General features: G+C 37.9%; 1 protein-coding gene across 1 annotated transcript in view; it reads right to left on the bottom strand.

Moving 5' to 3' along the window:
- ampd2b (adenosine monophosphate deaminase 2b) overlaps nucleotides 1-7,322 on the bottom strand; it is a 60,045-nt gene extending 52,723 nt beyond the window's left edge. The window contains exon 1 of the mRNA XM_085259474.1: nucleotides 6,964-7,322. Coding sequence (XP_085115600.1) covers nucleotides 6,964-7,072 — 109 coding nt within the window. The 5' untranslated portion in view covers nucleotides 7,073-7,322. The remainder of the gene's footprint in view (nucleotides 1-6,963) is intronic.
- Nucleotides 7,323-15,038: the final 7,716 nt, after the last annotated feature.

The following is a 15,038-nucleotide window of genomic DNA, read 5'->3' as shown; positions in this document are numbered from 1 at the left end:
CTGAGAATTCGGTAGACTAGAAGCTGCTGTCGCTCACGGTGAAAGAATTTTGTCAATACGACTTTTACTTTTCATTTGGGAACGATTTGTTTCGGCCTGACTTTTCTGTTCATTTTAAGCAGCAAAAGTGAGGCGCATGTCTGTGTACGTGTGTATGGAGCCATTGGGTGCGGTCACTATAGCAACCAGGCTCACACCTGCCTGCTTAACGAGCTCTGCCTGCCACTGTACCAAGATTCATCTTAAGCACTTCTCTTTCAACTGCTGCTGTGTCCACAGTGTTACAGCCATCATTTTACCCTCAAATTGTCGCCATTATTGTTCTCTTTCCAACACCGTATCTTTCAAAGCTCAGGCATTTAAACTTTTTAAACTGTGTGGATCAAAGTGGAGGGATCACATTTGAGTCATTCAGTGATTCAAAGAATATGACCTTTTAATATTCATTCAGATGTTTTCTGACTCTAAATGTTCTTTTCTCATTTTTTAGGTTTTTCTAATTTACAATTAAAACATTTTCAGCTTTTTTCCAACTTCTTCTTCTGTGTAACCTTCACCTTTTAGCAGTTCAGCACTTTGGTTTTCAGGTGAAAATTTCTGTATTTTTCATCTCATTCAAAATTTTTAACTTAAATTCAGCAATTAATTCATTTCATTGCATACATTCAGATTCAAGCATTCACACTGCAGTTTCTTCAGAAAATGCACTTTCTAGTTATTATTAGTGTGAATGCTTGAAAAGCATTCACAGTATTGTTCTTCTAATCTTTATTCTATTTTATTATATTTTATTATTATGGATTCCGTACGTTTTTTGTAATCTATCTCCTTCAAAACCGTTCAACTTAGAAAAACCATTCAAACACCGTTAGATTCCTATTCTTTTGGACAACACTGCTTCTATTTTTCTCATTTTTAACATTTATATTTTTTATTTTATTCAACTTTATTTAACAAAAATTTATAATGTATTTCAATGGGGAGACCCTTCAAATTCTCATTCAAATTCCTCCTCTTTAAACTGTATCTACTTCCACATACATTGACATAGAGCCACCATTCAAACTTTAAAACGAAGACAAGACATTCAACTATTCAACTTGTATTTATCTTTTCAATATCTATTATACTTTTTCTTCAGTTCCAGTTTAAGTTTCATGATGTTTTTTCACCCGTTTCAGAGTTTATAATGGGTGTGTATGGGACGGAATGTTGGGGCTAGAGTGAGACAGCTCAACTGCTAGAGTGAGAGGAGCAAAAAAATTAATCTTAAAATCTTTTTTAAAACTGCTGCTGTGTCCACAGCGTTTGCTCTACAGGTATGATTTTACCCTCAAAACGTAGCCATGGCTGTCCTCTTTCATCCAATGTGTTTACTATTGTACTAGGTGTTATGGTTCTTTCATAAATGTCACCAATGCACAGCCTCCTCCCTCCAACTCTTCCATAGACTCTAATGTTAAAATGGCTCAGAAGGTTCGTTTGAAAATCAGAAGAGCATGGTGTCTTTACACTGTCACCACGTCCATATAATAAACTCCACAGGCATGAAAACTGAGAATTTGGTAGACTAGACATTGCTGTCGCTCACGGTGAAAGAATTTTGTCAATACGACTTTTACTTTTCATTTGGGAACGATTTGTTTCGGCCTGACTTTTCTGTTCATTTTAAGCAGCAAAAGTGAGGTGCATGTCTGTGTGCGTGTGTATGGAGCCATTGGGTGCGGTCACTATAGCAACCAGGCTCACACCTGCCTGCTTAACGAGCTCTGCCTGCCACTCTGCCAAGATTCATCTTAAACACTTCTCTTTCAACTGCTGCTGTGTCCACAGTGTTAAAGCCATCATTTTACCCTCAAAACGTCGCCATCGTTGTTCTTTTTCCAACATCTTGTCTTTCAAAGCTCAGAGATGTAAACTTTTTAAACTGTGTGGGTCCAAGTGGAGGGATCACATTTTAGTCATTCAGTGATTCAAAGAATATGACCTTTTAATATTCTTTCAGATGTTTTCTGACTCTAAATGTTCTTTTCTCATTTCTTAGGTTTTTCTAATTTACAATTAAAACATTTTCAGCTTTTTTCCAACTTCTTCTTCTGTGTAACCTTCAGCTTTTAGCAGTTCAGCACTGTTGTTTTCAGGTTAAATTCAGGTTGTTGTTTTTTTTTTTATCTCATTCAAAATTTTTAACTCAAAATTCAGCAATTAATTCATTTCAGTGCATACATTCAGATTCAAGCATTCACACTGCAGTTTCTTCAGAAAATGCACTTTCTAGTTGAAATTATTCTTCAGTAACACAATGACCCGCATTTCTACAGCCTGATTTCAAAATATTAAACATTTGCAAAACCCTCCACTGAATAAGCTCTTTACTTTTTTTGATATACTTTTGTAATAAATGTAAATTTGCTCTGGATAACAGAAGCAACAATGTGGATCTCAAAAATGTGGTGAAAATGCAGTGAAGGTGGTGAATGTCCCAGTTTATTTATACATATATATATATACACGTATATATATATATACATATATAGTGCATTATGCTTTTGTTTTGTGTCTGAAACACAATTAAGGCTCATAAACAAAACACTATGTGGCTTGAAACTTGAATCTGTATCATGTTAAAAAGTGAGTGCTTGCGTCAAACATCTTATCTTCTCTTGCTCAATATTATTCAGCTCAGTTTGTCTAAACTCAGAGCTGAGTAAAAGAAATTCCTACCTTTTCAGTCCCTATCTTAGACTCTTTTTCTATGCTGTCTTTTTATTACAAATGATACAGGAGCCATTATTCTCGCTTGGAACAGATTTAACATCTAAAAAAGAACAAATGAAATAATAGCTCACATTTCAGAGTTCAGAAAATGTGACTGAAATGAAGTAAATTGTGCGTTTCTTTACTTTAGCAGCAGAAACATATGTGAGGAATAAACTGTAGCTACCTGTGGAAAAAATAAGACATTCATTGGAACAGTCCCAGGTACCATAAGGTGAGAAGCGGGGTACACCATGGACGGGTCGCCAGCCGGTCGCAGGGCCAGTCAGAATTTCTTCATAACAAATTACAGGTGATGCTGCTGATGCAGGTAATTTGCATAGAGTTTGACTGTGCAGCTTTACTGGACTACAACAAATTACTGATTAAAAGCACTCTGGCCATCATTATACCACACTGCAAAAAAAGTATCCTCTTTTCAAGCTCCAGACTCAAACATGATGCCGTCAAACAAATTAGAGCACTGAAAAGTCCATATAACTACCAGCAAATTATCACTCTGCCTCTCAAGCTAAAGGGATGCGTTTCTTTTTTCAAGGCACTCAGATTCCAAATTGCTTTCAAGAGGTCTAATCAAATTGTTGAGGCCTCGCAGAAACAACACTTTCTTCAGACCAGGCTCCCTCTGATGGTCGAACACAGAGTCACACACTGATTAATCAAAGCTCTGAAACGTGTCATTCTACAAAAACCAGCACCGAGGATCAATATGGAAAAAAACATCAGTATGTTGAAGAGTACCTCTCTGATTGTTAATATGCTTTGATAATTATACATTTCATTACAGATTCATCTAGATTAAATGAGACATTGTAACAATTATCTATTCACCATTTTCAATCATAGCAATGCCTCATATTTTTATATAAAGATGTGTTGTCATTCATTCTTCAATCATGAATTAAACCGATGATTTGCAGGGGTTATTTTGACATGATTGGCATGAAAATCCCAACAGTTCAAATCCAAATATACTCAGCTGATCTGGATATTTTCAGAATCAAGAAAATATTTTTGCTTTCCATGTTGAAGCTTTTACATTAGGACTATTTCCTTACAGAAAAGATTATTAAGCACCGTAATTACTTCTAATTACTCACTTATCACTGCTGCTCTAGTAGAAAGCTGTATTAAAAGGAAATACTTAAAATACACAAAGATTCCTCTAAATGTGTCACACAAACCACTGAAAATATTATCTATATTTTAGCAACTAGATGCTTTCTAGTCTTTCTATTGAAGAATATATCTGTAGTAGCCGGCACCGTACCTTTCAAACAAGACAACTCTCCACAGATCAATGTGCTGCAAACAGCAGATGACATCAGAGGACTCTGCAGTATACCCCTTGTAGCACCACATTATTAAGTACGTGCAAATATCCTTTGAAACGATGGTCCCACCCTTAGGGCACAAGTCCATGAGACCCGTATAGGGCCAGATAAGTTGGTTCATGTAAGTAAGAGATATACCAACAGCTAACCAGCAGCACAGACTGAGGATGGACATAAGGAGTGACTGACTGAAGGTTATCAGCTGAAGGTGTGTTGGGTTGAGCACCATCGTTACAGGATCTCTGTCGGGTCATTACTGTAGCAGTTTATGACACAGACTCTGACTTATGTGACATGCAATGATGACAAGGCGTGGCACACCCGAAGGAGGTGTGATCGAGATGTGGGCGAAGTGCAGTGTGTCAAAGATCCATTACTGTATGAATGACCAATTAGAATTTTGTAATACTTGAAATTGTGTTTGATATTTATTTTTTTTTATGCTGCTCTGCCTTTCCAAAGTACTAGAATGCCTTTTCCAGCCCTAACTCTGACCCTTCACTGCGTTTATATGACAGCTGCTGTATTGAAGATAACGATAGCTAATCAATTATTGCAAATCTGTGAATAAACATCCACTGCTACATGTTATTTGCACTGTTTTAAGTGGTTCAACAAGTGGAACACAGCGCACAGCACGGACTAGCCAAACTGGTGAGTGGGTGTCGGTCTAATATCGGCACTGGCTCTTTCACAGCCACAGAAGTGATTCACCTACTGCTTCTCTCTCTGCCGAGGTTTGCTCCACAAATCCTGCACATTTTTGAAGAGTTTCACTGCACAGCATATGCTACACCACAGCCTTTCTGCCTGATGGACATGGTACAGGGTATTATGTGTACAGAGGTTTTACAACCCTTGAAGAAATTTAAGCTGTGAGAGATTCATTTAGTTCTGTTTATTCCGCTCTGCTGGATTTAATAAGATAAAAGCTCTTCCAGCATGGGGAATATCAACTTAAACAATCATTCAGCACAGCAGCGAGCACACAATCTTGAATTTATGATCTCTAATAAGCAGCTGGAGCATTATTAAAAACCTTAGTAATTCTTCAAATAGAACATCTAATATAGTCACACTCTCGCTAACCTGCAACCTTTTTATTTTTACTCCATCTTATACAGACTGCAGTGTACTGTAGTGGTGTGAACTAGAGGGCGTCCTTTTGAAAAAACAAAAAAAATGAGTCACTTAAATGTCATATTTGCTTACTCAGAAGGTTCCCTGGATGCTTTAACAACATAAAATGTGATGTTGTCCTAATGCGCCTCTGTGGAGACTTTCTAAATCAAACCCCGGAGGCTTCAGTACTGAATCTGTATTGGGCAGAGACAGCCTGCGCTTCCTGTTTCTGCCAGTGCTGCTTCTCTTCAATGATTTCTTCCAACAAGAACGCAATTTTGGAGCAGCAAATGAGGATAATTACAGGGAACATTTCGACTGGAAGGGAAGGGGGCTGACAAATCCCTCAGACATCCTGCTGTTGCATTTATTGTCAGGGTTGAAAATCAATCCCTAACTACCTCGCCAATCATCGTAACGTCATAGCGTGCTGCTGTCTATCCCCAGTGGTGACATGACCTATCTGAAGGAGCTTTTTTTAAAGACGCAGTATATTTTTTAAGAACATGTTGTGCGTGCATTATGTCATACCAAACTCTCAAATGTATTCCAGTGAGGAAAGACTATATTACTTCCTCCAAATGAAATAACATCGAGACTCGGGCGTCTTCTTCCATTTAAATACAGTTATCTATGGCTCAGTTCATTTTCTTGAATCAAAAACCTGCGGTGGGGTGAAATGATTTAATATTTGCGTATTTTACTTTCTCTCTGAAAAACAGCTGACCAACAAAGACTGACAATAGTTCTGAATGACACTGAGGTGTTTGATTCCTTATAAACAACTCATAAGGTCTAAGTGTGATCTTTCATTATATCACCATTTGCATGACGTAAATGTAACTGAATGAAAACATTTTGCATTTCAAAGAAGACTAATGAACAGAAATAGCTGCTATTTGATCTTTTGGTCATTGTATACTCTTTGTAGTTTCAGTGAAAGCCTGACCAGCGTGTGCATACATCAGAAGGGAGGCTAATCCTCTCATTCAGTGGGGGATCAAGTCCTGAGGTACCAACTTACATATTCTCTGCAGGCTACATACCACCATGGGGCTGAGTGAAAAACACTGCTGTTGCTGTTTATCTAAGCATCCAATCCCGTTTCTTAAAGGAGAAGACTAATTCTACATGCTGCACAGGGACTAAAATTGTTTTTTCACTGCATGCAATATGTTTCGAAAGCATGCAACAATATAAAGCACTTCCAACCTGTCAAACAGCCTGTAACCCTTTAGGCTAAAACAGGCAAAACATCAGTTTTCACCTAACAACAACAAGTTATGCAACATCAAATTTGCTCCATACAGCAGCAGCCGATCATACTGTAAATCTACTTTGGATGATCCAGCTGATGCATGTTGTGTGTGTTCTAAAATGAAGCTGGAAAATAAGAGTTGAAGGGCAAAACTAGAAGCCAGAATGCTGACATTAAACTGCAAGGTATGAAGGCAAAATCCCCCGCAGAGCATCCAAAGCATCCTCTGCTGCACTGCTCTAATCAACAGGTTTGCATTTCCCAACTACTTACGAAGAAAAAGTAATTACCAAAGATTCTTCTTTAATGAGTTTTTTCTTGTTTTCTAAAATAGAATAATCTAATTTCACCTAAATATGCATAGTACAGGGCTAATCCCCCTGGCTTCAGATCATATTGTTCCTCCTTCTGTTACAAGATCAGGATGCTCAAACCGTCCTCCCTCTGCAGTTCCAGTCTGCCACCACTCACCTGTGCTGGCTGTGTACTGCAGGCTTCCCCTCTTCCTGAAGGGAGACAAGGGCTTGTTTTTGGCCCCTGTGCCCCCGGCTGAGTTCCCGGAGGTCAGGTTGGAGGACATGTTCCCGGGTCTCGCTGGCTCAAATTGGGAAAAGAAGAGCTGAGTGAGTCAGAGCTGCGGCTGACGGAGCGGCGATAAGAGACACAGTGAGAGAGGACAAGAGAGGAGACCGGGGACAGACAGGAGAGGAAGGATGGAGCACAGATGCTGGGAGTTTGAGGGAGTAGGTGCCAGTCAGGGTGTTCGTGTGTGAGTGTGTGTGGATGTGAGCAGGGATTTCCAGAGTGGTTGGTGCAGCGTGGGGCTGCGGAGCATCCCTCTGCATCGGAACAGTCCCCGCCCCCTCAGAAAGACTCCCGTGCCTGAGCTGCAGCACTGATGGAGGGTGGGGTTGTGATGGAGAGGCCCACCCCCAGCACGCCATGCGCCATTTACATGCACACTGAGTACAACAACGCTCAGCACTATTGCGCAGTCCTGCTGTTGCCATAGCAACCACAAATCTAAATGTGGGCAAGCAAGCGAGGAGAAAAGTTGTGGTTATAGCGAAACTGAAGTAGTAAAAGTCAATTCTACTCACTCTGTTTTTGCAAACCACCTGTTATCTTCGCAGTCTTTGCAATTTAGGGCAGAGACTGAACAGTTACCAAGTAATGAATTAAACACTCATTATTATGATGAATACTGGGATTTTTCTTTTCTTTTCACAAAAAATACAAATGCTTATTACACTTAGTGTAGGTACGTGGAGAGCATCTGTAACCATAACCGTAAAAACTCTGCTCGGATTTATGTCCTTATTTGCAAACTGCAGGGAGAGAGAGAGACGCGCGGATTCCGCGCAGTCCTTCAATTGTTTGAGGAAATGGACTCTTCGACGTAGGTCAAAAAGATCCTCGGATTAGGTAAAACACTCCAAATTTAACTTGTGAGAGTACATTATCAGGATGTTGGTATCTCTCATTTTAGGTGAATTGTCATGTAATTTCTGAAAGAGAACGGCCATTTTTCATTTACTCTTATTTCAGTTTAACCCAGACTATTTTTTCAGGTGCCACTGAAGCACAATCAGCACAATGACATGGGTATTATGAGAAAGATTAATTGCGCCATTGTTGATTCGCCACAGGACGACTGTTTTAAGTTAAGCAATAAATGAGAGTTCATATCTTTGCTGTGAAACAATTTGAAGTGCCTACTTTCATTCAGGAGAATAAAAACTTCAAAACTTAATGTCCTGATGATGGTGACGTCACCAAACAGCTTGAATCCCAGTGTAAGGCTCGCAATGACTCGTTTTCGCCAAAAAAAATTCGATTTACTGTAACATAAGCAGCAAATCCTCATTAACTGAAGCTGGAGCCAGGAAAACATTTGGTGTATGCAAATTTATCACCCCATTTATTTTTATCACTTGATTATTGTAACTTTCATCTCTTATAAGCCAGCGAGGTGCGATTAGAGACAGCAGTAACAAAGCACCCTGAGGTGGGGTGAATTATTTTCTTGGAAAACAACTTGCTGGGTTGCTCAAGGGAAGCTTTAAAAAGACCACATTTAGTGAACGCGTTTGATGCATTATACTAAAAAACACATGGGAGGAAAATCGTTGTGTACGATTAAAGAGGGATTTACATGACGTCAGTGTACTATATTTTAATTCACATCATTACACAGAAACAGAAAATGTGTAATGTTCATATTGGTACTGGAATAATAGGATTGAACGTTTTCTGATTATAAAGCACAGTCGGATATGAGGTCTGTCTATAAACACAGCTGGAAAACTCTGACAGCTGGAAGTCTTTTCTGTTTCTCCTTCATCCCCGAGCGTGTAACTACTGCTGACAATAATCAAGACCTTGGTTGAAACAGCGGTGTCATAAGATTTCCTCTTTTTATGTTGCCGGAAGACAGCTTAGTTTTATCTTTCTGTGGCAAGCCGATATTTGATGCACATTTCTTGACTTGTAAGTGTATAAAATTAGACCTGAATTGATCTGGACGCACAATAATTGATGCCTGCAAGAGGAGGAAGGTGCACTTTGGAGTCAGCGCCCTCCCGTGGTGAAACTGTGAAACTGCTCGAAGGGCAAGAAAAAAACAGCAGACTGTTTTTAATACAGAAACTCGAAAATTGAAAGTAAAATTTTCCCACACACAGATATATATACATATATATATATATATATGTATGTATATATATATATGTGTATATATATATATGTGTATGTGTGTGTATGTATGTGTGTGTATATATATATATATATATATATATATATATATATATATATATATATATATATATATATATATATGTGTGTGTATATATATATATATATATATATATATATATATATAAAATATATATAAAATTGTAGGTTGTGTATCCTTCAGGTGTTAATGGGGTTATTGAAAATGTGTATATGTGCGTATGTGTGTATATACGTAGGTATGGATAGATAGAAACATATATGTGTATATATAAAAAAAAAAAAAAAAAAAAAATTACACATAACATATAATGTAATTACAAGGAGGTATTTCTGTAGTCTATTGATACTAGATAGTGGAAAAGGGGTGGGATTAAATAAGCTTATGCTTCTTCCTGCTCCTTTTTGAACATGGACGTTATTTGGAGTTGTGGTTGCTCGTTTTCCTTTTGTTTGCTTTGTTCATTTGTCTCTTTTAATTCTATTTTTTTTTTATACTTTTTCAACATGTTCAAAATAAAGATTCAATCAATCAATCAATCAATCAAACTCAACACCCACAGAATATATTTCTTCCAGCTATATTTGTCCACTTTGCTCACGGTGGGAAGGGGGTAGAAATAAACAATGAAAAACTGCATTGAGACATAATTAGTTGCCCAATTTCATATTATTTTGTACAGTCAAATTTAACTGCAGGCATCCCTGTCTACTGGCTTTGCACACATAGACAGTCTTTTATTTGGCTTAAAGTCAGGGCTCTAACAAGCCACTTAGGACATTTAGCTTCACATCCCTAAGCCACTTTGTCCTTTTTGCTGGCGTATTTAGAAACGTCCTGCTCCCATTCAGCTTTCTAATGAGAGCCCAAGAAGCTTTCCTGAAACATTTACTTGTTCTTGTTAGTATCAGCTCTTCTTTCATTATTTTTGTAATGTTGAAAAAACAGCCCACAGCAGACCGTTCACGATGATGTTTTATAGCCAAACAAAGCTGTTGGAGGTGCCACCTTACAAGCCAAGTTTGTTATAGTTGTCCAGTTTAGGGGAAGTTATTGGTCACACCATGTGTCTTACTAATGCTGTGAAGAGTACTCAGAGAGAAAGCCTTTGCTGTCTTTTTGTATCATTTGCTAATCTGTCTGTTATGCACTGATCTGGCCTCCATCGATGCTTTTAAGCAGAGAAAACTGGATCAGGGTGTTTTTAATGTCACAGCGAGGCTCAGTATCCCAGCATGCGCCCTGCGTGTGCTGCTAATGCATCACATGACATAAACACAGACACACACTAGATATTTACAATAAATTTGATCTCAAAAATACAAAACAAATGTAAACAAAATCTATATAGGCAAGGCAAAACTATAGACTATCTACATATTCAGACAATAAATGTAAACACATGAGCTCTGAGCCATAAAAACTGCATAGGATCAGCTGTGTGTGTGTGTGTGTGTCTGTGTGTGTGTGTGTGTGTGTGTGTGTGTGTGTGTGGGATAGTTAGGAGATGACATTCCTTATTTATACATGCAAGTTTGCAAAAAAATCTCTCTATGTAAAATATCATAGAGCACACTTAAAAGATAAATTAATACAATTTCTATAGAGATCAAGCTTGCTGCATGATTGCTCATCAGTGAGGATTACTATACCATCTTGTGCATCATGACACGGTTCCCAGTGTCATGAGTGGGAGTTCACTTATTTTTCTTGCAGGCTTGTGAGAAAGCTTGTGGACTCAACCTCATGAGCTCATCAGTGGGTGGAACCTCCTGTAATGGATCCTGCTGAGGATTTCACACTCAGGAGAGTAAAGACGATTCATTACAAATGAAATGCTAGTGTGTTCCTATCAGAAGAGCGATCGGATTTTTCCAAGGTTTTAAGAGCACATGGCCAATTTCACAGAGGTCTCTGATCTTGTTAGTTGCCTGCTTATTTAGCAAGTTTGATTGTGTTTGGAGCTCTGCAATCCAAAGCTGCAGATTTACCAAGAAGAATCAGAACTTCAGAATCTATGCCATAAAATAATAATAAAATGATCTGCAACTGTTATGTTGGCAAAGTTTCAGTCAGGCAAATTAAAGAGAGGCAAAGCTGCATTATATTTCACCCTTTCTGGACTGTGATGTAACATAGCACACTCCTACTCTCAGGTTGATCTGAGGCTCTGCGAGTAATCTCGTCAACAGATCAGAGATGAAGGTACTGAGCACAAAGCAGGGCTACACCTTCTACAGCTTAATGGGATTGGCCCCCATCGATAGATGTGCCACTGCGATTAGCCTGCTTGGAAGCAGTCATCCATTTGAATCTCAAACACAGAACTGCAAGCAGTAAGGAGAACAATAATAGTATAATTTTGCAGGACAAAACTGGATGCTGACATGGTGCAGACATGAGTAGCAGTATGTGCTGTTTTTTGATGCACTGATTGAGGATACAGAGTGCATAATTAGCAAAACAACAACATAGAGTCTCTTGTTTCTTAGATGGGATTTAATGCTTAAATTTGACTCTTGTTAGAAAATACTTACTCAAAACAAGACACGAGCATTTTATAAGTATAGGAGGAATTGTGTGTGATGCGTTTGTTTTCAGGATTCTACAAAGAAATCTGCCTGTTCTGCAGGATCATCACTCACAGGTCACACTTTTCCAAATACTCTCTGTCAATCCTTTGGTTGCCTGCTGAGCCTATTTGACCCTGACGTCACTGAACTGGACCTTGCGCTGATGGTAGAACATATTCAAGTTCCATTAAACCCGCCCAACTTAGAAGAAACTCAAAAAAGCTGCAAATATACATTTAAAAAATACTGGCAGCACTGGCAACTTTTACAGCTCAAAGGTAAAATTACGCAGACCTTACAAATCTATTCATGCACATCAAGTTGTCCTTTATATTTATACATATACATGTATGTATTGTTTTAATGAAAAAGCTTTATGCAGTGATGCAGATGTTGGTGCAGTCTAGCAGGAGCTGGGTGTTGAACAGACTCCTTACTACCTGCTAACGTAATACTCATTTGAACACAGCAAACAAATGCACCTGTAATCGCTCCATCTGGCAGCTTTGTGGTGTTTTACTATCACACACTAGACAAGAATGAGGACATCGTTTATTCTAATTATTGTAAATTGACTACCAGATATTTCTGTGTCATTGTGATTAAGCACTTTAGCATCACCACACCTGGTGAACCAGCAGGGTGTTGGAAAAACTGATCCTGGGTCAGCCACAATCTAATGGCAGTGACGCAATAATATTTTGTAATTTAATATGACTTGGTGCTTGTAATATGAAGTTTTAGTCTCTGTGCGTGTGAAGTTCACACAGGGTTTCGTTTTAATCATTAAATATTAATTTGTTTATTTAATACGAATACAAATACTCTCCAAATTATGACTTAACATGCTTTTTAATTCTTCTGGTTTTGCCGATGGAGGTGTGACAAAAAAGGGTTTTTTACCTGCTCTGCAGCCATTTTTCATAAATTTATTATCATTTTATTTACTTATTTATTAACTGAGCATTAAGTTTTTTCTTACAACTTTTTAAAACAAAATAGAGGGCTTGTAATCACTGAGAATACCTTTCTTTTACATGAATATATTATTTACAGCATATATCTATAAAGATCACTTGATTAATTCTTCTTCATGCCAATATCTTGCGAGTGAAGTTGTCGAGTTCGTCTGAAAAGTTGTGCAGTGCCCGTCAAAGTAGTGCATAATTGACTGATGTAACAGTAGATATAAACATTACTTTATTGTACTTAATTATTTAGAACTGCTCTTATTCCATGCATATGATAATGCTGCAGGCATAAGGATTTATCATGTTACAGGCTTGTAGGATGTGTTTTGTGCAGCATGTTGCAGGCTGTAGTGCCCATAACAGTAAAAGACACACATCATAGGACTTATATGCAATGGATATGATTTATTTCAGAAAATCATATGTCAGATTAGGAAACTGATTATTTTAAAAGTACAAACAAATCGATCGTCAGTAAACTTTCACTTATTACCTGTACTTGTTTTCAGTTAAATGTTACACATTTGAAGTGAAACGTGACCATTTCTTATTACCCATCATCTCAACATAACACACACACACACACACACACACACACACACACACACACACACACACACACACACACACACACACACACATGTTAGTGACTTCAAAGAGCCTCAGTACACTGAGTAGGTGAATACGGGAAGATTATACCTTTTTTCCTGTCAAAATAAATCCAGTGCCTTTAAACTGATGATGATTATATGATTACATCAACTAAAACATCCACATTAAACTCAGTGTGATCAGCATTTGCATGTAACATATGACTATATTAGAAAGTTATTTATAAATGAGACCTTATGCTACAACGTATTGTGACCAGTCACATATACCACATGTTGAAAAAGACCCATAATACACTTTTAAAAATGTTTTTTTTTCCTGTCTTATTAGAAAACAGAGAAAACATCCACAGTACCAGCACCTCTCTTCTGCTTAGACATTAAATTGATGTAGAGTTGTCACTGAGGTTATGACATATCCCATGATATTGATCCTCAAAGTGGGTTTAAAAAGAAAAAATGATGCTAAAAAAGACTTTGGAGTGTGACACTCATAAACGCTACCAGAAGACAGAAAATATTCATAGTATGAAGGAAAAAAATTTCATATGTTCGTTAAATATACTGAAGTTATTCTTTTTTTAAATATCAGAGACTGATTGATCTTTGATGGATTTTATTGAACTAGTGTGACTGTCCCAGCTCACACTCAGGAAGAGGCAGGGCCTAATTATCGTCACAAGAACGCCATCTGAAAACAAATGATCCAAAGCAAGAAGGTGAAATGAAGCTTTCATGTTTTCTTGGGGCGATAAATTTTAGAAAACCAGTCAACTTTTTAAACACCCTGTTGGTGTCTGAGTCTACACTCAGTCTTCTAATTGAACTAGTAACCTCAAATATGGTTTAAGTCCTCTAACATGGAGGGTGAGGACGTAACACGTGCTGAATACTTGGCTCATTGACTTCAAACCATCAGCCCTGCAGGAATCATCAATCAATTCCTCCAATCCTCCAGAAACTGCACCTACAGTATCATCGCAGCTCTTCTTCAGGGTATCCCACAGGAACATTTCTCATATTGTTTAAAGCGTGTCAGATCCCCTTTACACACACACAGATTTACATGTAACAAGGAACGTACGTGTTTTCTCTGAGACCCCACTGAAGAGCATAGTGCAGTGACAGTTGCTGCATTTAGCAGGTACCACACCACCTGGGATTTAAACGTCTTAACTATAAGACGTTTATAAGACTTTAATGCTCCCCCTCCCTGCTTCTTCCGTGTGACCCAGAGTAAAGAGTCCAACAGGCAGGAAGGACTGCAAGGAGGAAAAGAAATACACATTTAACTACACATTTGTTTTTTTAAAAAAAGCATCGCAGTAAAAGCGTTGTCTACTCAGAGTATTTAAACATAGTTACCACATCAGTAAGTAGATATTACAGATACAACAGAATCTTGTATCTAAGATGAAATATATTACGCACGGCTATAATAACGCCATTGTTGTGGAATCAAGGTAATTTATTTATATAGTGAATTTTACCAATATGCACACAGTTGTTGCGTAGTATGTGAATGTGTTTATTTTCTCATTTTCTTTACATCATTCACCACTGCTCTCATTATACTAAATGGATTGACTGGCCAATCAGGAAGAGATACCTCATAAGTCAGGCTTTAAGGCAAGTAATTAAAGGGTGGATCTCTGCT

This window comes from Mchenga conophoros, linkage group LG20 (assembly GCF_057382185.1).
Source record: "Mchenga conophoros isolate Kocher_MC1m ecotype Shallow Benthic linkage group LG20, M_conophoros_male_GT1.1, whole genome shotgun sequence".
Classification (NCBI taxonomy): Eukaryota; Metazoa; Chordata; class Actinopteri; order Cichliformes; family Cichlidae; genus Mchenga; species Mchenga conophoros.
Note: the sequence above shows the minus strand (reverse complement) of the source record. Positions and strands in the feature narration are given on the sequence as shown.